This window comes from Pagrus pagrus (assembly GCF_965226575.1).
Source record: "Pagrus pagrus genome assembly, chromosome: 1".
NCBI lineage: Eukaryota > Metazoa > Chordata > Actinopteri > Spariformes > Sparidae > Pagrus > Pagrus pagrus.
Window position 1 is genome coordinate 34,216,749 of NC_140185.1, and position 26,413 is coordinate 34,243,161.

The 26,413-nt window shown below is 43.9% G+C and overlaps 1 protein-coding gene across 3 annotated transcripts in view; it reads left to right on the forward strand.

The window, feature by feature from the left end:
- The window catches only part of LOC311260303 (transcription initiation factor TFIID subunit 4), an 87,498-nt gene that overhangs the window by 24,578 nt on the left and 36,507 nt on the right, over positions 1-26,413 (forward strand). For all 3 annotated transcript variants that reach the window (XM_084357971.1, XM_084357972.1, XM_084357973.1), the window contains 6 exons: positions 507-582; positions 1,667-1,781; positions 8,015-8,184; positions 13,338-13,468; positions 17,354-17,479; positions 23,386-23,442. In XM_084357971.1, coding sequence (XP_084214097.1) covers positions 507-582; positions 1,667-1,781; positions 8,015-8,184; positions 13,338-13,468; positions 17,354-17,479; positions 23,386-23,442 — 675 coding nt within the window. The remainder of the gene's footprint in view (positions 1-506; positions 583-1,666; positions 1,782-8,014; positions 8,185-13,337; positions 13,469-17,353; positions 17,480-23,385; positions 23,443-26,413) is intronic.

Here is a 26,413-nt window from a genome sequence, read left to right on the forward strand (position 1 = left end):
TAGAATAAGTGCCACACATACTTATAGATTCAACTGTGCTTAATGTTGACTGATTTTCTGAGTGTTTTCCTCCTTTAAGACTTGTCGACTAGTCAAAGTTTAAACTTCCGTTTCAATGAGTCGTTAGGAACATCCCCAGAAGGGATAGCTGCTGTAATATTCATCACCCTTGTATCTATTCTGCATCTATCCGGCATTACTACTGCGGATATTTTTAATATATTACAGTAAACTAAAAAATCAGTACACAACAGTAAAAGTTGCTCACAGCATGCTTGTCTCTGGATCATTTCTTGCAGCTAACTAAGTCTGAAAGAGGAGCAAAACTTGATTTCTCCCTGAAGGATTCCTCTGGGGGATGATGTTAAAGTGGAGAATTGGTTCAGCAGGCAGGCAGCTTCATAGTTTTTAATCTCCCCTGTTACTTACAAATTGTTTCATTCTATAAAATACTTCAATAAAGTACATAATCTGTATTGTTGTTGTTTTTTTTTTTCCTTCCTCAGGGTATTAAGACAGCAAGCACTGTCGGTGGCCCGGTCCGGATGCCCATGGTGATCACACAGTCTGTAAGAGCGCAAGGTGAGGACGTTTCTCCTTTCTCATTTTTGTCAGAATAAGACAAAAGTGTAATAGTAATTTCAGAGTTGTGTAATTTTTAGTGTCAGTTTTCCACCCTTGACAGCCTCCGACACACACTTTTCTCCTGGCCTCTAGATGTTTTACCTCTCCCTGCATGGCTGCAAGCTCGACCAGATGTTTTCAGATTCACCAAACTCCTGCCTGACCTTCTGGTTAAATAAAGAGCCGGCGAAAAATCGCTTAAACAAAGATAGCCATTAGTGAGACTCTAAATGTTCTCTCAGTAGGCTGTAAGATGTGTAAACAGGCAGGAGCCACAGAGAGAACAGGTGTTTTTTCCTGTCTGGTTATAAAGCCTTCTCAAACATTTGCGCTGCTGCTTACTCACACTGATTCACAAACACTCTTCCCACAGAAGCCCACAAATATCGCCCCAACACCAACCGGGCGTAACGCTCCCCGAAGAGAGCTGTGTGCTCTCAGGTGGTGTGTGCAATGTGTGTACCTGTTTTCGCTTGTGCATGTGTATGCCTGTGTGTGTGTGTGTGTGTGTGTGTGTGTGTGTGTGTGTGTATGTGTGTGTGTACGATCGGAGGTGCATACAAATTTGATCTGCCCCCTTCCCCAAGATTGCCTGCAGTGAAAGATCTGTAGGTTGTTTTATGCCCATAAATTGGAATGCGGGGATAGTTCTAAAAATACTTTTCTGTGCCTCTTGGCGAGGAACATGCCTGTTAAAATCAAGTTTAAATTCACTCTGGCAGTCCTTGTGCCTCTCTGGAAAACGTGTCTCGGAGCAGGATGCGGTTTAGGAGTGTAAGGAGAGCCGGTGAAGCGCAGTGATATTGACAGAGCGACGCTTTCCGCACCAACCTGGGGAGAGCGACAGTACCGCTCTCCCCCCCTTCCCCCAACCGCCCCCCCCTCCACATACCCCTGAGAGGATGACAGACGCAGTTGAAGGTAGTCGTTAGACAGGAGGATATTTGACGCAGATAGAAAGGGACACTTCAATGATAACATTACTCCTTTCCTGTTTTTGTTGAGTGTTTTTCTTCTTTTGTTTCTCCTTCGCTTTTAACAGGCACAATGGGGAAGGGAGCCATCATCCAAGCAGGCAAAAGTCCCGTGGGCCTGGCGGTGCAGATCTCTGGGAATCAGAAAAACAAGCTCAATGACCCCGGAGGAGGCTCTTTCAGGTACATCAGCACGCCAGGAGAGCGACTGTAGAGCGCCTGCTGTTCCCGGCAGCCGTCACATGGGGGCAGCATTTCACTAAGATGCCTCCGCATGACTACAGGCTACACTCTCAGCTAAGGCTATGAGTGTTTATCCCAGTTGCCTGCCTGGCCACCTGGCTGCCTGCCTGCCCGGCTGCCAGGCTGGTTGATCGGTGGTCCTCTCTCTCTCGCTCTCTCTCTCTCTCTGCGCCCACCACATAGCAACACGCTGCCAGCCAATAGATCACCCTCACGATCGCCCTCCTTGTGTCAGTGTCACAACTCATCGACAGGATCACAAATGAGCTAAATCTTAATTTAGAAATACGGTAATTGTGTCCAGATGGTTGGAATTTCTGGATGCGGTTCTGAAAATACCTTTTGGTTAAGTCAAACATACGGTATTTAGCCCGCAGCTTTGCTCTCTCTCTCCCTCTCTCTCGCTCTCTCTGGTCTTGTCTCTGCTTCAGCTCTGCTTTTGTCTCAAAAACATAAAAGGTTCATCGCCCACATGCTGGCCTTTGTGGTCCATGTTTTATGTGAGCTTTGTGTATTTGTGTTTGTCAGTGTTTGTGCAGCATATACGTGCTAGTTCATGTTTGCATATATGCCTCTGTTTCTCTGTTTGTTTGGGTCCGTGCTTGGGCGCACATGAACATATGTGTATATCCTCACAGGCTGAGGATATTGTTTATGTGTGTGTATCAAATTGCGTGCGTGCGTGTATCGACAGGAGCGGGGCTTTGGGATTGCCCTGGTGTGACCGGGCCGGGGCAAGAAGAGTGTCTGGGTCATGGGCCAACGGGTTCATGGTAATGGTTCCCATCTCCTGAGGGGAAAGGCAGCGCCCGAGGCTCTGATTGATAAACCAATAAATCTTTAGCTGCGTTGGTAATTAAGCTGTCAGGCTCGCTTGTTACTGACGACCTTTTTCCCCCTGCGGTGATCACAATGGCCCTCAACTCAACACTGGTTTCAACATGAGCCCAATAACGCACAGCAGCACTGTCACGCAAGAAGCGTGCCACTGACATTTTTGGCATATTTTCCTTTTATCCAGGTCAGGTGATAGTCTGCCTGGTGTGCACTTAACATGTTAAACAAGGTGCACAATGTGGGGCCCCTCAGCACCAGTCTTACGTCCGTGCATGTGTTCGCCTCCACATGCAGGTTGTTTGTTTTCTTCTGACAGCACACTCCTCAAGTCAAATATGAGGCTGCTGAGGCTGATATTGATTTTAATGTTTAATGAGTGATGGGCCTCTGCTGACATTATCTCCATCTCTAATTTTTCTCCTTAAGTCAGTCAGTGTTTGAAGTGATGTCTTCATCGATATGATATTGTTAGCGTGATATGAGACTGCATATTTCTGAAGTGCTTTTGAGAGATATATATTATGTATCGCGATATTGCTTAAAAGTATTGCAATATTCCATAATGCCCATTCTTACTCAGAAATTGCTATTTAAATAAACGACTACAAACTAAACTCAGGTTACATAGTGCAGATACAAGTGACGGGGGCAGAGGAGCTGAGACAGAGACACTGTACCATCAACATGATTTTGAAGCTGATATTTTAAGGGAAAAAGTTAGTTGGTAAATGAATCCTCCCAGTCTCATTCACTGTTTGTTATGTTTTTTTACCTGAGGGTACAAACATGTTGGAACGGAGCCCAGTGTTGCAGGGCGATCAGTGTGACGCCGTCATGTCTTCACACCACGTCCAGAAAACTGCAACATGAACGTAATGACTTGACCTGTGAGCGGAAGTCACAGCTGAGTTCCCTGTAAATCACAATCGAAGAAAACACAAGTTTTATTCGCTTTGCAAGTTTTTCAAAGTTCCCTGTGAGTTTCTACTTAGTTTGGTCTCCGGCACTCATAACATGCCATTGGCATGATGTAGCAGAAGTGTTTTTTGACACAATGATCGAAAGTGCAAACGAACAAACACTCAGGATAAGAGACGAGTGAACATCCTCGACCCATTGAGTGTGGCTGGCCTGGTCAGTCAGCATCCACCAGCCTGTCACCCACCCAGCCTGCACCGGGTTCAGCTGTAGTCGGGGGACTGATGTGTGTATGGCTGTCACTCTGAGCCACCGGTCCCAGCGGGCCAGCTGTAGCACAAACACACACATACACACTGCAGGGCTTGTGGGGTTTCCAGTGCAGCTCCAGCCTTCTGTGTAAGTGCTCGAGTGTGTGTGTGTGTAGTTTACAGTATAGAGTGAAAGCAGCTGTCTCTGTGCCCCCCCCACTCTCCCCTCCCCTCCTCATCTCTCTGTAAACACTCGACATCCGCTGTAATCACAGGCGAGCCAGCCGAGGCCCTCAGCCCTCTGCCAACCTCCGAGCTCAGCCTCAGCCCTTCAAATCCAACCCTGTCCTACATGGTGGACACACATCCGTGCGCATGAACACACAAACACTCGCATAGTTGCCCGAGAAAAGACACACACACACATGCACGCAAAACAAGGAACAAAACGTTTTGTTCGCGATCTTTGCTGCCAGTGGATCTGAGAGGCCTTTTCCATCATTTACCAGCAAAAGGAGCACATTCTGTCTTTGCGGTTACATCCTTTGTTGCTCTATAAATTGCAATGTGATGTTGCCTGTTTTGTTAAAAAAAAAAAAAGGCTTTACAAATAAATGTGACTCAATTAGAACTTAAAAGTGACCTCCCAAATATTGTTGATGCAGACTTGGAAACTCGGCAGCCACAAGATTAGATTATGTTCAGATCGGGTGCCGAGCCGCTGTAAAGTCGCTCCAAGAAGTCCAGGAAGAAAATGGTGGCACGCCAAAACGCTGAAAGACAAAATAGAAAGGCCTATGATGCTAACTTTTACTTGTAAGTTTGTTAATTAAACCAAGGCTTTGTGACATACAATGCGCCTCATCCACATGACACCATGTTTTTTAATGTTTGCGAATAATTACAGCTCGAGTCTGGGTGGTCCATTGAATTTAGCTCGTGGCTGAGTTTATTGGCCCCTCTTGTGCCACCACTGCCACCAGTGCTGTCATCCATTTGGGTCATGAGCACATATCCCATCAGCTGCCCAGTGAACCTCGGGCTGCTCTGTGGAGAACACTCCTCCAGTGGTCTCTCAGTGTGGGCGCAACAAGCCTGCATGGCCCGGGTGTTAGTCACAGGGATCAATCGGGGCCCCCTGCCTGGGCGCAGGGACCTTTATCCATCGGACGGGGTGGGCGGGGGGGGGTTGGTGTGTTGGTGGAAGAGGAGGAGGAGGGGGTTGGTGCAGGGGATCTGGATGCACCCCCCCATCTATCTTCACACACGCACACAACCTCTAAATGGCAATGCAATCCTCTCACCACCTATGGCGTGCCCTCTGTGAAACACAGGCTTGATATGGAAACGACATGCATATGTATTCATGTGACCGCCGGCTCCGTGTCCCCGAGCCAACCCGAACCAATAACTGAGAGGCTGCTCTTTAGCTTCTGTGGAAGCTAATTACATCTCTGCTTTATTAGCGCAGAGGTATAGTCGGGAATATTTTGCATTTCATATCTCATTCCCTCCTTTTAATGTCAGACCTGTCTTTGGCATTATCATTTGATTTGAGCCCCGGCGGACCCAAATAGCCAGAAATCACACCATCCAAGAAAAAGAAACTCTCATAATGTACTCATAATATTACCAGTGTTCTTGGATACTTCTTTATGTTTTATGTATCTATACAGTTGTTGCCAGTGTAGTTAATCTCCCCCCGATACTGCTGCTGACGTTTTTTGCATGTTACACAGTAGATTCAGTATAGTTTTTTTGTACATCATCTTCCTGATCCTATTGTTTGATATAAAGAAGTTCCAGCTGATATTTCGGTTTTCTGCCCTTACAGTAGCTTACTCCTTGTTTTTATTAGGGTTATTTCTATATGATCAGATCGCCAGAGGCCACATTGCTACATTATAAATTCACTTTTATGTTTTTTTTTTTATTTATAGGGGCGGATACATAAGCATATGTTATTTAGATTCATGCTACATATCGTAACAAATGTAGTTTTATCTAAGCCAGTAGGCAAGAAGTATAGTTAGTACAGTTAATTGACTTTCATCTCATCTACTTTAGTGAAGTTTACTTTGTCTTTCCCATCATTATTTGTCTCATTATTTGAATTTTTTTTTATTAAATTACCTAGCAATCAAGCTAGCTATACTTCAGATTTCAATTTACAACCCCTGAGGTTAAAAATCTGCCCAACCAGGTCATATCTGACAGAAGGAATTAATTTAAAAGTCACTTACCCTATTTTACAGAGATAATCTAACCTGTTGTGTTGTCCTTTTCAAACCTCAGACTCTTAAGTGCCTCGCTTAGCTTTTATCGGGTTCATAAGTAAGTGAGTAGATCTGGCCAGAAAGAGGCTTTTTGTTGTCACCGTTGCTTAAAATGTGACAACTTATGTCTATTCCAACGAAATGATGTCATAACTGTTGTACTCTATGGCAGTTTGCTCTTCTTCACACGGCTTTTTGTCAATACAGCGTCACACACATGATAAGGTCATCTACCTGTCTGCTTCATACGAGAGCTGTGAAAGTAGCAGCGTCTCCTCTTCGCCTGAGTGAACACACGGCCTCAGGCGTGCTTCTTTTTAGGACAGGTTAAGATATCTATAAGGACGTGATGAAGAAAGCTGCAGCGCCTGAGGTGCGGCGCAGGGTATAACCCTATGTATCCATGCTTGTGTTGTTGTGTGGATACTCTGTGAAGGCATAATTAGACCGAGTGCTGGAGGAGAAGAGCAGAATAGGGGGAGAAGGTAGAAGGTGCGCGAGGTTCAGGGAGTTGCTCTAATCGTCTTTGTCAACCTCCCGCTGTAGTGTCAAGTTTCATATTGGCTCTCTGTGGCCGCACCAAGGAGCAGGAGGGTCTCGGCGGGGTGGAGTTGGCCGTCGGTGTGTGCCCGCACCGCACACAAAAGCACAGCAGCGCACGCACAGGCTCTGTCGCAACCAACATCGGTGGCATGAACGTAAATGACTGTGGAGGTGAGCCAGTGAGTGGCGAGAGGCCACTCTGTGTGTGTTCTGTGGTTCTTTGTTCCCCTCCGTCAAAGCCAGTCAGAAAATCCTGCGCTCGCTCTGGGCCAGTCCTGTAAGCACAACACGTCACCGCTCAGCTAATTCAGGCCAGAATCACAATCATTACTTGCCAAGTACAATAATTGTAGGGGGAATGTTTTCAAGTGACAGCTCACAAAGAAAGTTACAGCCTTTCATGGATGTGGCGACCTAGCTGACTGTCAAACGTAATGACCCAAACACAAATTCTCTATGTTTACACGGCATTAGGCCTGTGAGAAATGACCGGCACGTCGAGAAAACACAAAGCAAAGAGCGGCAAAGCAGCATGCAAATAGAGTTTCTCGACATTAGTGTACAGCAAGATTCATCACGTCTCCTTGCCAATCCTCAGGAGCATCCTTACCGAGCTTAACTCCGTCCAAATGCTCTTCATCTTCCTGCCTCGCAGAGCGCCGACACAAATAGAGCCCGGAATGGGAATTCTGTGCCATTATTACCAAAGCATAGCACTCGCTCACAAAACTAATGCACATTGTCATCCAAGGAAATAGTCATGAATAGAAGCAGGATCTCAGAATATGTGATTTTGGTAATCTTTGTGGTTTTGTGCACGAGGCTACTACTTCACGGCCCCTCCCCTTCGCAGACTTGAGAATTTCCCAGTGCACTAAAGTCATTTTTTCTGCTAACCGTGAAGGGTATAGACAGAAGGAGACGGTGTAGACAGAACAACCAGTAGGAGTCGCTAATGCTGCAACATTGCAAGGACAAAATACAAAATCTCTAAAGACAGCTTCCCAAGTGGGCTTTTCCCCAGCGGGATCTGGGCGCCCTAATCAGTGTTTGACTTTCACTGACTTTAGTAACTTTAATTTTAGTCCACCCTGAAGTGGTGCATATGTTTACAAAAAGTACCTCGTACCTCTCTTGTACGTCTATTTTGTGTCTACTTGCACAATCAACTTGTGTCTAAACTTCTGAAGCTGTAATCCTAACCACATCCAATTTGCCACAGTGAAGTACATAAAAGTCTTTGTGTCATTTAGCTGTTGCCTTCTCCTGCAGAAGAGAAATCATTCAGTTGGGGTTTTAATGCCGTTCGTTTTTCATTGTATATAATCTCCCATCTCTCATGTTGCAGGGACGATGACGACATCAACGACGTCGCCTCCATGGCCGGGGTGAACCTGAACGAGGAGAGCGCGAGAATACTCGCCACCAACTCTGAACTAGTGGGAACGCAGATCCGCTCATGTAAAGACGAGGCCTTTCTCCACCCGGGACTGCTCCATCGACGAATATTGGAAACAGGTCAGACGAGTGCGTCTTGCCCGTCTTGCAGTGCAGCGATGTCGCAGCTCATCAACATTTAACTTTTAAATGCTCTCAGCTGCAGCTAGAGAAGGCTAGCCTCTCAGACACCATGTGATTATTTTAGCAGTGGGAAGAATCTTAATGTTACATCAATGCACCCCCACCCCACCCCTCCACTCCACACAACCACCCAGAGATGAAAAATCCAGACTGTGGTGGTGATGAAATCACTATCTGTAGTCTTTTGTGTTCGGAACATGTTGTTTCTGTGTTTATAGTGTCATCACTAAAGACAGTTTTGATTTTCTCTCCTACAGTGTTTGGGGCTGAGCCTTTTCTTGTTTGGCCTCGGTTTAAATTTGATACACTTAACAATTCTTTCACCTCCTTTAATGAATTCTTCAGTGGCTGTCTGAACTCACTGGACCCCAGGCACACACATAAATACTTTATGGGTTTGTCTTTTGAAGGCTGGCTGTCAGATTGTCCTCTGGACTAAAGGAACAGAGTTTAGAGGAATGAGACTTGGCAGCGAGATTTTTGATTCTTTCTCTCTTTTTAGTGGATCTTGACACTCTGATAGCACACAGTATTACGTGTGCTAATCGATACAGGCGGAAGAGTCTTGGTTTGTTTGCAGCATCACATGAGAGTGATAGTGTCTTCATTATCTCTTTTTGCTACCGGCGGTCGGTTTTATTGCTTGAAATATACTTTAGGCTCTCGCTGCACAGTGAAGCCGGTGAAAACGTATAATGAGCGTTATTACTCAAAATAAAACTGTGCCTAGCATCTTGCTCCTGTGCATCAGATCAAAAAACACACAGTATAATTCCACGTGACGGGGAGTCTAGCGCCCTCATCTTGTTTTATCTCAATTAAAGTATCTTTAGTGCGGCGAGGAGGCCTGCAGGTCATGTTTCGTTATGCGGACTCTTGGCATGGTTGTTATCCCGTCACCTTGGGGAAGAGGGGTTGTTTAAAAATATAAATCTTTCCTCAGGGGGGGCACGCAGCGTGATACAGGGCAGGAGGCTAGGGCGCCCCCTGCTGGGGAAGTGGCACTTATGCAGCTTTGTTGTGTCAGTGATTGGCCTCTCCACGCTCTCAGCTGACAGCAGTCCGAGGGAGGCACCCCCGGCCTGCCAGCTCCACTCAATCAGGAAAGCCTCGGCTGCTCCTCTTTACTGTACGAGCACCGAGTTCGACTCTGCTCTGCCTTCTCGTTTACATCCTGCTGAAACTTCACTGTGACCTTTCCTGCCCCCTGAAAGATGGCTTTCTCCATCTTTCTTTCCTTTGTCACTTTGGTCTTTTCAAATCAGAGGAGACACCCTGATCCTCCATTCCTTTACCCGTTTATTTATTTTCTCCTTTTTTTCTTTGAGTACTGATTCCAGGAGAGAGCGTTGTCGGCCTCTTTCTTTCCCCCTTCTTTATTTTCCTTCCCCTCTCATTTTCATCCCCTCCAAACAAACACTTGTGCCGCCCTTTTCTCCCAAACCTCTCTCTCCCTCCCCTCATAACTCTTCAGGCTGGTCCTCAAGCTGGGCGAGGGGAGGGGGGAGTGAGCAGGTTTCATTTGTGAAGCTGCAAAACAGCACTCCCCACCTCATCTCAGGAACCAGAACACAGGCACAGCTGGAGCTCCCTGGAAGAGCTCCTCAAAGTAATGATAGTCCGCTGATACCTTAAAGGTCCACTCACACTCGTGCACGTACATGCACGTGGACTCATCACATAAATTTACACATGAACAGACACAAGAAGACCTACGTGACAGTGATACGCAGAGCAGCTATGCACCACACACACACACTCTCACACACATATACACACAACCGGGAACACCCAGGTTATTAAATCTACTAAAAATGCCTTAAAATAATCAAAATACTTCAGACATATGTGTGGATAACTACCTCACTACCCTCAGTATCATTTTCAAACATGGCCTGATAGCACACGAAATGATAGCACTGACTCTGATTGGATGTTTTTTTGTTCTCAAGCATAATTTCCTGCAACTTGAACATGATTCACTTTCAAAACAAAGGAGGAGCCTCATGCGGCGCTCACATCATGTCAGTTTTACCATGAAACTTGCATGACCTGCTACTGGGGGAAAACACTGGTCAACACAAACATGTCCTGCTCTCCAATTGAAAGACACAAGCTCATGAATCAGTGTGATGTGAAAGGAAAAAACAGAAGAGCGACTCTTCCTCAGGTGATTGATTTGCACTGGAAAAAAGGGTACAGTCAGCATCATCCACAGGTCAAATGATGCTTCAGTAGTCAAGGATGCTTCAGTTCTGATTGGCTGTGATGAAAACACAACACCCGGGTGGACATGCTAGTTTTCTCTGGTGCGATGCTATAATGGCGTTGAAGTTAAGGACATTGGGGCATGAATGGTTTTCCATCTGTTTGTGTTCAAGCAGCGCTCGAACATCGTCATTGTCAGCCTTGAGTTTGAATGAGAAACTGAAGTAAAAGATTTGAGGCCAATGATGACGTTACCACTGTAACATCATCATTGGCCTCCACCTTGCTTTCTTCTGTTCTCTGTTTTTTGGCACATTATAATAAGAAAAAAGAAAAGGCTAACTCATCTACTGCCAATGGGAAAGGAGTGCATTGCCTAATTTTACCTGCGTTAAATAAACAACACATTAAACCGACTAAAACAAAAATGGTATGAGATCGTCAACGCAGAACACGATGAGACAGAAGCAACGACGGTCCACCGACCATTGCAGAGGGGAGTATTATGGTATTCTCATTACAAAGATGAATGCACCTTTAAGAGTACAGTGGTGCAAAAGCTATAGGCATTGATCTACAGAGACTCTGGAAGTCATGCGGTCGTCCTTCACCAACGGTACGGCCCTGAATGCTTCACCTCTACAGTGAGGGGACGCTGTGGCTCCGTCATGCTGTGGGGGGCATTTTGCTGGAATGGTTTGTGTCCACTTGCCCCCATTAGTGGGAAGGGTCACTGCAAATCAATAGTTGTTCTGAGTGATCACCTTTAGTCCTGTTATAAAACATTTCTATCCTGATGGGAGTGGTCTCACTCAGGATGATTATGTCCTCATCCACACAGCACGAGAGTCACCAAATCTTTTTACAATTAAACACCTATGGTGAACGGACGTTTTAGACAGCACTTTGAAGCCTTGAATGTTTTGGCTTGTGTCTATATCTGTGATTGGCTGACTTCCTATGAGCCTGACTGCTCCTTGAGTCTAGTGACCAAAGGTGATTAGGCTTTTGCTGTCCAGGCACCCCAGCTGTGAAACAAACTCAGTATCCTCCTTTAAATCTCTTCTGATTTATTGATATTTTAAATTCTCTTTTACCTTGCTCATATCTGAAGTTCTGGGTTTTCGTTCTGGGCAGTTCCTGTTGGGAGGTCAAGATAAATCAGTCATTACTTTTGAATCCTTGACACCCTTAAATAACAACATAGTAAACTTAGAATATCCAAAAGTATAAAGAACACATTTTACATTGTAGAATAGCTGACAGTCTTTGGATATTGTTAAGCTGCCAAGGATGAGTATCAGTTAGTTTTGCGAGCCATTTGTTCCCTGTGCATTCTGAGCAAATGTGTTATTATCACTGTCATCTGAAAAGTAATCCAAGTGATTACAATTGATCGTAAAGGGGGACATGATTGTCGAACCAAATCTCGTGGCAATTTATCCAGACATTTCACTTAAAACTTCAAGTGTGAACCTCGTGGTGGCACTAGAGGAAAAATCAGATTATCAGATTTATTAGGACATATCGTCGGGGTAACCGTGGATATCTGCAGCAAATTTCATGTATGAAGCTCCATGCAATAGCTGCCTAGATTGATTAGACAAGACCAAAGTGGCATCCCGAGAGAAATCCATGGATAAGAATGTACTCCCAGCTGGAGATCTTATTGTCTTTGGTGCAGATTATTCCTGCTATCGCTTCTTGTCTTTCATCTTGAAATAAAGCAAAAATATTAAAGCTGTCCAGTTCATTAGTCTGTTTCTAGCTGTGTTATCGGCCTTTTTCTTTAGGTGAATAATGGTGATCAGTGCGAGTTGAAGAGCAGTTGTTTTTGCTCAGAGAAATGTGGCTCTTAAGTCTCTTAAACTTTCTCTGAAATATTAATGTCCCTGAAAGATCTTATTTTTTAAGGAAAGCGAAAGCCTATTAGTGTTTTTCTCTGACCTTGTGACATTGCCACATGTGCTGCCACTGTAATTATAAGGCTAACAGGGCTGCCTCCATCCCTTTCAAAGCTTGAGCGGGTGAGGAATATATGTATTGTTCGGCTGATTTAAATAATTGGTGTGGTTTACTTTAAAAGGGTGCCAGAGAGAAAATTATGGTAATGGAATAATTTAAAAGGAAGTTGGAAACAGATTGTAACCCTACCAAAGTCTGTCCTCCTCTCTTTTGTTATGACTTCGGATGAGTTTTGCTCCGAGGAAACTAAATTATCCTTCGACGACGGGAAGAGATGGTCAATGTCGTTTACACACTCGAAGGAGCTTAGCTAGTAAAGCCACTCTGGAAATTTGCACTAAGACTGTGAAACAAATTAACTTTTCTGTTTGATGAGTCCTATTTCTGGGAGTTAATTGCACGTACTAATCCAGACAGTTGTTTGGTGCGAGTGTGTGCGTGCGTGTGTGTGAGTACAGTAGGTGTGAACGAGCAGAGGTGCTGAATGAAACTTGTGTGTCGTCCTCTGTTGGTGTGTTTTATGAGTTGTCTGTGCTTGTGTGTGTGTGTATGAAGTGAAACAATTACCTTCTATGTGCTTAGCTGTTGCTTTTGTCAAAATTGCAAGTCGTGGAATCAAGAGAAGTGATAATCAAACAATCACTCTCAACCTGTTTATCCCTGTTGTGAATTAAAAGTGAGACTAAAGGTTACACTATAAAATTCCCCGATGGTTACGTGGAGGATTCAACATTTTTAATTGGGGCGGGATCAGTGAAGCGAATGAGAAATTTGGTTTTAATGATGAGAAGCAAGAAGTAGCAACTGTTCCTGCTGTTTTATAAAGATGTGTCAGATTAATATTAATAATAAACTGATTGCAAAAGTTTCATCTTGTCCTAAATGTGTGTGTGTGTGTGTGTGTGTGTCCTTCACAGCCAAGAAGTTCGGAGTCACAGAGGTCCCCATGGAGGCAGTGACGTTCATCTCACACGCTACGCAGTCACGACTTCGGACCGTGGTAGAAAAAGTTTCTACGATCGCGCAACACCGACTGGACTCCTGTAAGGTAGGCAAACACACATACCCACACACACACACACACATACGCATACACACTAAGAAGAGCTGTCCAGAGTCATTCAATGCATGACTGAACCACAGTGGGTTGGACAAATCAGTGTCCTATGAGGAACGTCTGGCAGCTGGTTTAAGTGTGATGACCAGCAAGAGAAGCACGGTTTAGCATAGCTGCTATAGCTTCAACTGTATTAGAAGTGGAGAGCGTTTCTTCATTGAAAGAAGAACAAAGATGACAACAATGCTTTCTCCTCTTTAATGGTTTTAATAAGAGTTTGATTGACCAACGGGTTCTGCTGCTACTGTCGATCTGATTGGCTAAAGTTAGCCTGTGATGGACGATGACAGTCAGGTGGAAAGTGTTCTAGTGTTTTGTAGATGTTTGTAAGTTGGACCCAAAAGCGGACACCAAGACAGGGGTAGGTTAAAGGACTTTATTTGACTAGCTCTAGTTGTGGCAGAGGAAGTAGGTTCAGGCTTCTGGCTCAGCAGGTGTAGTTGTTGGTGCTCACGATGGCGTTGGCTGAGGCTGAGGTGCCGGTGGATCCACAGTGGAGAGAAGGCCAGTGGCTCAATAAAAATACCTTCCTGATGTGTGTCCAAAGTTTTCTACTTCTCTCCACATGTTAAAATCTCCTTGAAGACCTAAACTCCATCCACATATTGCTCCTGGTTGGAGGGCCAGTGCCTCACGTGTCGACTCTGCCACCTTTAGTGTGAGTGTGATGGGGAGAATTAGAAATTGTATTATTTTTTATGCATAGGCACGTTGATAAACATCATTTATTTTTGGTGAATATACGCACATTATACCTGCAGCCAGCAAAGTGAGAAGAATCTGAGGGTCCCAACATTTTTTGAAATGAGGGCTGTAACAACTCTGTATTTCATTGATTTAGAAATGATTAATTCATTTTAGAAAGCGACACCACCAACATCAGGTGAATCCGTTTGTGATTTATTATTTTCTCATACAAATCTGGTTGATGCATTGCCACAGTATCAATAGATGGCATGTGGCATGTGTCCGAGCAGCCCTTCACAGAATTTGGCACACCGAAAAATACACAGTAAACATTGGATCAAACCTCCGGGAGGAATATTAAACCGCTGGAGTTGAGAAAGAAACTTCATCGGGACATTCAAGCACACACACACACACACACACACTTAAACACACAAACTTGGCTTGCTCGTATGTTTCAACATTCCTGCGCAGATGCACGGTGGCACGCGCACAAATACGCTTTTATCCGTCTCACACATACACTCACCGACAAAAAAGCGAGTGTACCACTAACATAAACACATAAAAGTTAATATGAGGAATGTTTTCTTTACCCTCGAGTTGACAAACAGGAGAGGGGCGGACTTTTCAGTCAGTCAGCCAAAAGTAGAGGTATGAAAGAACTTCTGAGTGCTCGTCTGCGTATGAACACCTGCTTACTTTTCCTGTCATTGGTGACTTCATCTCTCGTAGCCCTTGAATGTAACTCTACAACCACATTTAATTGGTGAACATTAAAGCACAAATCCATCTCGACTACAATCCTAAAATCTCGGCGTTTGTTGAGAGTAACTGGGGGGAAACTTTGAAAATGTGTTTTTCCTGACACCACGAAGGGAGGAAGAGGAGGAGGAGGAGGGAGGAAGAGCATCGCTACAGCTGTCCCCATCTTGTTTTGTGCTCCTTCTTCTCCTTCTTCTCCTCCTCCGTCGTTCTTTTTTCCCTTTTTGTGGTTTTGTAAATGAGGTGTGTGTGTGAGAGCGGCATGCAGCTCTGTGAAGCCACTCTGTTGACATCAGCGAAAAAAAAAAAGAGTGGGGGGGGGAAAAAAAAAAAAAAGAGAAAAGACCAAAAGACAAAAGCGGCCTTAAAGAGCAACCGGGCTCCGGCAGCGGCGGCAGGAGCTACGGCAAGAGTGCAGGCTCAGCGCTGCAACAAAGAGGAGGGAGGCTGGATGAGAGAGAGAGAAAGAGAGGGGGAGAGGAGGGGAGTGGAGGGGTGCTGGCGATGAGCCTCCTCTGATGTGTCTTTGTGCTCTGTGCCACCCAGCTCCTCTCATCCACTCATGGAAACACACACGCAGCCCTGACACACGCACACACACAGATGGAAAAGAGGGTGATATAGAAATCAAGTGCAAGAGTAGAACAGAGCTGCGTATGAGACACACACACACACACACACACACACACACACACACAAACATGTGAAATAAGCAATTATCCTATTAACTTTTGATGACCTACAAAAGTTGTTTTTTACACTTGCCTCCCCGTTTCCCAAGTGGGAGTCGATGCGCCGTGCGGTGCGAAGAGAAGCGTCGTCTGTAAATAGAAAAAGTTTGTGTGTTCAAGTCTGCTGTTGTCATCAGACGGCACGAGATGTGTCCGTGAGTCGGTTTACGGACACATCGAATGTGCAGTGAAATGATGAAGGTATTTATTTTGTGCTTATCCAGAGCTCCGAACTTACTTTTTTGTACATTGGTTGGGTTTGCACTGGCACGCCTAACTTTTTCTTTTCGGTGCACCAGAGGATCATTTAGTTGGATAATTTTTACGTAGTCTTAAAGAGTCAGGAAAACTTTTTAAAAACTCAAACATAAAATGCACAATTGCTTAATTAACTAATAATGAGGACAGACTTCATGCACGTTCTCATCCTGTGTATCTGTCTGTCATGTTGTGCTTCCTCTCAGCTCATGAGCTGCTTTTTTGACATGCCAGTGTTCCCATATATTGCCAAAAACAGAAAATGACATGATATTCATTGTGGAATAAAACTAAAATGAGTAGCTGATTAATCTTAAAGGGTAACTCCACCCATTTTACTACTGTAAGTAGTAGTACTACTACTGCATATGTGAAAAAAGTAGTATTTAGCCTTTTGTGAAAGCTGCATGTAATCTGCTAAATTGCCTCCAGTGATGTCACTCAGTGACTAAGATGCATTGTGGGTAATGTAGGCACCAGATATTCGAAAAGGAAGAAGAGTGTGTGGAATTAAAAGGGTGATATCTCTGGTTCTGCTGTATTGATATTGATCATTTTAAAATTGTCAATAATGAGTCCAGCAGTGTTATATTGTGCTATGCTAGACCAGTGGGCTGCTTTTCAAAATCTAGTGGCTGCATTACCCACAGTGCAATTTAGCTACTGAGTGACATCATTGGGGGCAATTTAGCAAATTATATGCAGCTTCCTCTGGAGGCAGAAAAGGCTTTATAGTACTTTTTCCACGTAAATTATACTCCCCAAGACCAGTAAACACACTTAAACATGTGAAATTGCTGAAGTTACCCTTTAATTGATATATGATTAATCTATTGAATTTGTCAATCAACAGGAAAGCAAGACCATCAAGCAGAAAAGTGGCCAAAAACACTGCTGTTTCCAACTTCTTTATGTTGCATTTGCTGCTTTTGTCTCTTCAATATTGTTTTAAATTGAGTTGTAATTCATTAAATCACTTATTCAGTTTCTGTTTGGCACTGTATATATACTTACTAATATAATATATACTTATACTTAACGTAGGACAATAATTAGTATGATGCAACTAAAAGTTGCCTCTAATTATTGCAGCCACATATATTGCTCGGAGATTGGTGGAGAACACGAGTCATCTGGGCAAACTGAAGTTTAAGTAAGACCAATTTTTGGTCATTGATGCTTTGGGTGAAATGGATGTTCTAGTAATTTACTTAGGAGTGGAGGATGTAATTTTTTTTATTGAGATAAATGGACTGAAGGCTTCCCCTTAAGTTCTGATATTTGTGCCCAAAGCCTCGGGAGCAGCTGCTGAATGGGATTCATACCTTTTTCGACCGTTACAGTCGTAGTGATATTCTCTCTGTCTCCTTGTCAGGATGATGAGTGCTACGAGCAGTCTGCAGACGTTCGCTCTCAGCTTCGCTTCTTCGAGCAGCTGGAGAGAATCGAGAAGCAGAGGAAGGACGAGCAGGAGAGAGAGATCTTGTTGAAAGCCGCTAAAGTAAGTTACTGTCACCTCACCATCCTACTCTGTGTGTGTGTGTGTGTGTGTGTGTGTGACAGACCGTTTGTTATGTCCCCATGCAACAGTGTGTTTTTTTGTGTACTGCTCTGTGTATATGAGTGCATGCTGCTCCTGCGCGGGCCCTGACAGATGAATTAGAGTGTGACACCAGTGGATGAAGTGACCTCCGCGTGTCCTCCCAGGCTCCTGGCCCCAGGGCTCCTCTGTCCTGGCTCTTCCTCCCCGGACACGGCGAGGAGGGGGGGTGGGTGGGTTGGACCTCGTACACTACTCAAACCGCCATGCACCATGCAGCCGACACACAACACACACACACACACTCACCAATCCCAATGTACCAATGTACAAGCTGCGAAACATCTCTCTATCACAAGCCTTGACAGCTCAGGTGAAACAGAGAATCATTTTTCAAACAGGAAGACAGATTTCTCAGTGTGACAGAAAGAAAAGTGATTTTTCTATCAACCTGTCTTCCAAAGTAAGAATCCAGAGTTTACATACGTATGCTCTAAACATCTGGTGTCAAGTATCAATATAACTGCACTGTGCACATGAAGTATAACAAGATGTTTGTCTTGAATATACTGTATTACTAATCACGTAATGGGATTCGACGGAAAAGCCTCAATCAAGCGAAAAATACACCACAGCAGAAACCAGTCAGAAGCACAAATGTTGCGAAAACATGTATAAAATCACACATGTTGCGAATTACAACTTGAAGCTCAGATGGTTTTGCAGAGCTTAAGTTTTGGCTTAAATCAGCACAAAAGTGTCATCACTAATAATTGCCCACATACACAGTCTATCCTACTGATTCTACTTTATGTATTGTGCTCTTTTATAGAGTGTAGTTGATGTTATGTGTTTTTTTTTGTTTACTTGCTCAGGGACAACAGATGCAAATTAGCTTTCCAGCTAACTGTGGTGCAGTTACTTTTAATTGTGCGGCGTCCCTGTGAAAATAAGCAATAAAATAGAAAATAAATAAGAAATAAGACGTGAGTTCCTTCTCCACCATACATATAATATTTAAGGTGGCAATCACAGAAAATGATTGAGAGAGGGGAGAGTAGTTTGCACTTCATCTCAGCTGTTACATAAATTGTTGCAAACACAATCATAAGCTCAAGGCACAACTTTTCACTGAATATTGAATAATGGTAAAGGTTAATTCATGGATCTGTTATTAGCATATATTGAGTCAAAAGTAACTCTCATTGCCGTCATTTCAATATCTGCTAACACCTACATTACTGCCAAAGCAGAGAATCGTTTAAACCATCTGCAACAGAGCAAGCTTCATCTCCAGTATTAATCTGCAAACCTTGAAAATCACAGTGGTGACTGTACGAGGTTTCAGTTGAGTCACTTGGAACAGCTGCAAGTGCAAAGCACATGACAGTATTAACAATTTGATTAGGTGGCGTTCAAGCCAGCTGCAGATGGTAAAGTCAGCCCAGTCACCTAAATTAAATGTTGGCAGTTAGCCTTTCTGCAAACCCTAACCCTGACACGTTCACATTTTTTAGATGTAATAAGCTATGTGCCATTTTAGCATTTCTACAACACGTGTCGTATCAGGTTCACATTACATGTTTGGCTTTAAAAATGAGCCAGTGACGGAAAGTTCAAGACTGCTTTTCAACGATTCTAAACATGACGTGTCTGGATATTTTTATGGAGACCACGTAACATCTCCAGCTGTGTTTGTGGTGACAAAAACATGTATTTTAAGCCAAAAAAATGATCATTCACCCAAACCCCAGCCAAGTGGTTTTGTGCCTAAACCTAACCAGACCGTAACCACGGTGATGTCATAACATAAAAATAGAAAATCGAATTTAAAGAAACATAAAGTTGCAGCATAAAGAGATGTGATGTTTTCAACATATCCATGGTTTGCAGAAACACACATTACCAACACTTATTCTGGCAATTTGGTGCAGAAAAGTTGTAACACTGGGACATAACCTCCTCATAAAGTTTCCCTCACATAATGCAAAAGAGATTTTATGACACGCACTACAACAAACTTTCAAACAATGGTCAGCAGTAATGGAAAGTCTTCTATGGTTCATATCACTGATATACTGCAGTTCTTAAGGAAGAAGTTTAGTTGGTGTAAAGATGAAATGTAAGAGTTTTAGTTGAAGACATTCTTGAAAGTTACATTTAGCAGACGCATCTGACTTACAATAATTCATACATTGATGGCTGCCAAGCAAGGTGCCAACCAGTAGTTTGGGGTTCAGTATCTTGCCCAAGGATGCTTTGACATGCAGACCAGGGGAATCGAACCAGCGAACTTCCGATAACAGCCACCCACTTGAAAAGAATAGATACTCCACTTTATCTTAGCCAGAAGGCCGAGAAGCAATGAACCAAAGTTATCAACAGTTTTTACATTATGACGTCTGTGTAGGCTATTATACTGCAGAGGTATCTACTGAAGTTAGCCTGCTATCCAGCTAGCGCCCGCGCTGAAGCTCCTGTGCTAACAAAGCAAACGCCAAGTTGCCAAGTTGACCTCAGTTGCTCCGAGGTCTCAGTCAGGACCCAAATGCACAGCTAAGCAAGCTAACGGCAGCTGCAGTTAGGAGCAGTTAGCAGGGACTCTGGTGATACGCTGACCCCTATTTGTTTTGAGTTTGAATCAACAGCTGACCAGTTTTTACATTGCACCTTAAAGAATATAGAGGGTGTAGTATATATATATATATATATATATATATGTATATCTTTTTTTTTAAGTGACATAAGTGACCTGTTGCCATTTGAAAAATATCAAATTGTTGCAGATTGAACAATATTTTGTCGAGTTGACAGCTCAATTAAATTAATTCTGCAAGCAAGTATTATAAACTACTTATCTTTGCATTGTCGCCTGTCCACTGTTCTCACCTCAGCCCTGTGTATGTACAGACATTTGTTTATTAGTAAAGAAAAGGTCCTTAAAATTTGGAAAGATCACCAGTGAACACAAAAAAAAGAGAGAGAATCTTTTGCAAATGAAAATGCCTCGCGGTGCAACATTAGCAGAAAGCTAGGTTAATTTAATTAATTTTGAATGGAGCCAATGTCCCACAGTAAAGATTCTCATTGCAGCACACCTCACCGTCTTAATTGCATTATTATGCTCCAGTCCTGCCATGCAGGATATTAGAAAATCCTCTAGTTGATGAAGACTGGCCACAAAACCTCATGACCTGTCTGTTTTTTTCTGAAAGGGGAGACCAGATAGCCTCGCTCCTGGTTGTGAAAAAAGACATTACCTCAGCAGGAAAACGACATAGTGAAGTGTGTTGTTAAAAAAATGAATAGTGACGCCTTTTATATCCTGTGTCTGTACCCAGTTCTGCACGGCAGAACAGTGTAATCTTTATTTTACTGTGAACAGTTCCCTTCATTAACAGGATTAGTGAGGAACTTTTGCAAATTTAGCCAAGTTCTTGTTGGAAGGGCTTACCTCGGGGCTATTTGGATTGCATGAGCATCGTTGAGTAGTTTGACTTCACCGCAGAGCAATGTGTATGGCTTTTTAACCCTTGTTACCATGCATGCCATTTCAGTTCAAGGAGAAGTTTGGAAAGCAAATGTTTGCCGAATGATTGTACAATATATTACACCAGCACACTGCCTGAGAAGACGATAGTGTTTTTTTCTGCTTCTATTTACCCATGTGTGCTATATTGTCTTCTGTGCACAAGCGTTTTAATCACATCTGTTGTATCATAACAGGGAGGATTGTAAACACTTAAAGTAGTTGCTGATTATGTAACGTTGGACGTAGCTTTGTACCCTGTTTTCTCTTTCCTTTGCCTTTCCAAACCCCAAATGTCATGTTTTGGTATTTTCTGCTTTAAAAAGGCAAAAAAAGGCAAACATTTATATTTGCGCTCTCCATTTTGGACCAACGTTCAACCATTATTCAAGGAGAAATCAGGGAATACATCATAAAACCTCTAAAACTCCATAATATTATGCAGCCAGAAGACATATTGCATAACCCTTCTTTGTTATGCATCTTTAAAAAACAGATGTAAAGTGAAGCTTGATATTGATTATTGGCCACTCGGAGGACATCAGTTGCACTTTCGGTATTGCGTAAAACAAATAGGAAGCACGAAATTGACGAATGAATGTGTGTGTCAGTGATGAGGAGTGATAGCAGTACAAGCTTTCACCCACCGGACTTCATATTTGGGAGGATGTATTGACAGAATATTCTATATCAAGTTAACTTCACTTCTTTCCAAATACAACCCACAGCTAAATGAAACAAGAACAACCCTCTGGGGGTTTAATGAGTAAAAAAATAGACTAAACTAGTCAAGGTAAAAACAGTGCACCATCACAAACTATTTCCTGGAATATGATCAACATTACAGATCATACCAGATGATATACTGTAGAAGACTGTGTAGCAGAAAGAGCTTTTGTTACTTAAGTACAGTACGTTTACCTCCACCAGCTCTAACAAAGCTTGTCAGCACCTACTACCCAGTCCTCTTCTCCCCTTCTCCCCTCCGTTCTCTCCTGTAAGTGGGAAAATCAGGGCAGCTGACAGAGGAGATGTAAAGCATGCCAGTGGCACCGCTGCCCTTTGTAAACAGTCCATCTGTACCAACCCCTCCCACTCCTCCGCCCCTCACCTCCCTCCCTCCCTCCCTGCCTCTCTCCTGCTCGAGCGCCCGCTAATTTGACCTCTTGAATAAGAAACCCACGAAAAATAATCCCCCCCCCCCCCTACCGCCTTCTCCTCTCTCCTCCCTCCACAACAAGCCCTCCCTTCCTCGACGCCGTCCATTTAAAATATGACTCAAGTCTTGAGGGATGCTCCGGCCGACCTGAGGGCAAAACACATTAGTCTTAGTTGAGATACCGACCAGTACGTGAACCGCCTGATATATTTAAAGCCAATTAGCCGGGAAGGCAAGGAGGAGCGGCTCTACATCCATGAGGCGGAGAAGACCAGGAAGGGATGTAGAGGGCTGAAGCAGGAGGGAGGACCAGCACTCACTCTGATTGATCTGATATTAGAAGGAGAAATTAAGTATAAACCAGAATAGATTAGTTCTCTTAAAGGGCCATTTGTTTTATAATTTTCTTCATAGAGGCGTAGATGACAGGTGTTAAACTACACATACGGCTGACGGGATAAAGTGGCATATCATGGACCTGACCTCATTTTGGTTAATCCAGCAAACCCAAATCTTCGCCGAGTGAATCCGGAACCACGACATAACAGCACTCAGCGAGCGTGTAGCACCATAATCTGCCCGTATTGCCTGCAGTGGTCAGCCGTACATGTACATTTGGCTGTGTGGTGAAGGATTCCCAGGGACAAGTACATTCACCCAGATCTTGGCTGCTGATTAAAATAGAAGTGCTGTGTTGTTACGCCAGGGATACACACACACACACACACACTCACACACCACACACACACACACACAGCGACGGATAGCCACACTGGCTCACAGTGACACACACACAGCCACTGCCACTGATACTCACCAACATCCTTTGCCCTGTGTGTGTGTGTCTGTGTGTGTATGTGTGTCTGTGTGTGTGCTGGCTCGTGCAGAATTTTTAATAACCTCTTTTGATTAGAATCCCCCTCCAGCGGCTTATTTAGGGCTGGATTTGGAGCGGGTTTAAAGGCCACCGCCCCCCGGGGGGCGCTCCATTGCACTTCTCTGAATTCAAATACGATGTCCTTGACACCTCTGTATCCTGTTCCCATTTTGCACTATTTTTGCTGCAGCAGCAACAGATGAGTAGCGAGGGGGCTGGGGGGGGGGTTGGAGGGGTTGGGGTGGGGGGCTCCTTAAACCAGCTGTTAACCTGTGTTTTTTCCCCCCTCTTTTACTCCACAGAGTCGCTCCAGGCAAGAGGACCCAGAGCAAGCTCGACTGAAACAGAAAGCTAAGGAGGTAAGCTGCAGCGGAGATCATTACCCTTGACATTTCCCCGACTCCGGCGTATTAATTTTTCATGCCTCACTACATATGTAATGCCATTTAAAGTCGGACTTAAAAAAGTTTGAGGAATTATTCGCGCCGATTGATGCCCATGTGTGGAAAATGATTTTCTGCCACCCTCCTCTTCCTCCACCCCCCCTTCTTTTCCTTTTCTTCGTCTATTTCTGCCTCTTCATCTTGCACCAGTTTGAATTTTGGGCTCAGTGAGCCCCTCGTTTGATTGATGGGCTATCAGGGGAAGGTTGTACAGTCAGAACTGGAGTCGCCTTTGTTAATGATATTTGTTACTGCCGTTTTTTTATTGTAATGCAAAACTATAATTCAAGATTCAAGATTTAATTTGATCACCATTATACAACCGAGATTATACCACGGCACTGATATATGTCTCTCAACCTACCTACTACGTTATATCATAAGAGAGAGCGGACGTTTCACTTCCATTTCTCTTTGGAAAAGAGTCAAATTTCAACAATAGTTCAGCACAAGCACAAAAAGATTAATACGTGAGCGCCGAATGAGGCTTTCACATGCACCAATTCATGCTCTACATTAACTTTTACTGCTACAAAAGAGCGAAAAGAGTTATTTCCTTCTTCAAGTAATAGGCCACTGCACAACATGTTACAAATAGGGAAGTGTTTTACTGATGTAGCGCACTTCTGTTGGCAGCTTCCATCCTTCTCATTTTTAGTGCAGGTCTGGTATATGGTAAAAATTCCCAGTGGACCCCGGAAAGTAGACCACTCTTCTTTTAGTGGTTGGTTAATGTTGTTTACGCAAAATGAAATAGTTCTATCACAGCGGAAGTTTGCGTTTGTTTTTGTTGTTTTTTTTTTCCCCTTTTTTTTTTTTCTTTGTTTACTCCAGAAGAAACTTCACTGGGTGCTTTCAGTCCTTGGCTCGCTAACAAGGATCAAGAGGATTGTGAGGAGCTTCCGTAGAGTAGTCTGAGTAGACAGGAGGATGAAACACGCTCCATTCACCTGTTGTTGTTGTTGTTGATGTAGAACTTAGGGAGCAGACGTGGTTTCTTCTAAGTCACTTGCTCTTTATAAAAAAAAAAAATAAGAAGCCTTTTATTCATCCAGGTAAAGTTTACTGAGCACGTATGCACTTTTTCTCACTAACGCTCTAATTTATACTTACACAGTCCTACATTTTCCACCTGACAGCTCCCCGGCACAACCACTGTCTTTAAATGTCGGCCGCTCTGCCATTTACATTCAAGGATAACTTTAAATGCCTTGCTCCGGGGGAAGCTCTGTATTGTTGTTTGGCCAAAGTGTTTAATTTTTAGGAGCCAGTCTGCGGTGTCGAACTTGTGACCTTCAATGACAAGTGGACTTCTGTTCCCTCTGGCTACTGGCAGCGCTCTGTCTTTCCTCGCCCGTCTCTCCTGGACATTTCTTTCTAGCAACATTGAGCCCTGCTGCAGTTTAGAACATTCACTCTAGATCTCAGCCTACCCATAAGCCCCACATATGCAAATGAAGCAGCGTAATAGGCAGCGCGATAGGTTTAGCCCCAGGGGCCATGTGATCAAAGTGGATCTCCTCCCTGTTAAGTGGCAGTCCGCTCGTCATCTGGATACGGCCAGATTAGTGCCTCGCGAGGAGACGCCGCGTGCACGTATGCACATTTTCATTTTCATCTGGAATTTTAAGAAGGTGGTTTGGAAATTGTTACTTTATGTAATGCTGTCTCCCCGAGAGACGAGCAAAGACTCCCAGCCCCCTGGCTGCCCCCCCAACCTACACACACACACACACACACACACAACACCCCTCTTCCACCCTCCCTCACCTCTTTCTTTTTTTGCTTAATGGCCGTCGTTTCTCAGCCCCTGTGCCTCTCCGGTTTTCATCACCTGAGCTGGCTGTTTGTGTCACCGCAGAGTCTGTCGGCAGCTCACACATCTGTGCAAATTTCATCAGTATAATGAGCCCGAGCTACTCTTCCAGGCGACGGGCAGAGGAGCCAGCCTCTCTTTAAAGCCTCTCTCCGTGGTCACGCACACACACAAAACAACCGGCACCACCACCAAACAATCATCAATTTGGAGAGATGGAATTACAACCTGTTATATACTTATACCAAGTGTTGGCGTGTAAATTGAGCTGGCACATGATTTGTTTTTTTAAAAGGCAGGCGCCGTGTGTCGTGAAGCTGCAGCTGCAGAGCCGAGTCCAGTGATCGGGTATTAACCCATGATAAGCAAATGAAGTCAGGTCAGGTTTAGTGTCAGGTCAATTTCAATTACATTGGCCAAAATCACAAAAATGCCTCAAAGGGCTGTGAAAAAATGTGCAACGCCTCCGTCTGTAGACCCTCGATTTAGTGGAAAAACTCAGCTAAAAGGGTGAAACCTCAGGAGGGCGAAAGAAAAGGGATCTTTCTACCAACGTGTATCGAGGATTGTTCGTCTTACCCAGGTTTTCGTAGATAAAGGGTTTTCTGTCTGAGGAAGGCTTCACAGTAGGCATTTAAATGGCAACAGTAAACTCATTAACATCACTCGCTTTTATGCCTTCTATCCACTGCATGATACAGCTCAGCTTGACTCGACGATACTTGCTTTTTTGGTTTTCCATTGGCAAAAGTTTTCTATTGACTGGTCACAAAGAGTCATCGCTAGTTTGTCACCGACCTTAATGTTTTATCAACTCGACGCAGATTCTAGAAAATGGCATCCCAATGGTCACTTTAGGACTTGCAGACGATCCTCTATTTGGTTGCCTATGAAGCAACCTCAAAAGGAAAGGATTTCCTCCGTTGCTCCTGTCGATGTCGCTGCAGTTTCAATCAATGTTGCTATGACAAACAGGTAACAATTGGGCCGACATTGAGTGTAGGGATGCGCCATGGTTTTCGATTATTCGAGTAGTCATTGAATAATTAAAATTCTAACTGTACGTGCGAC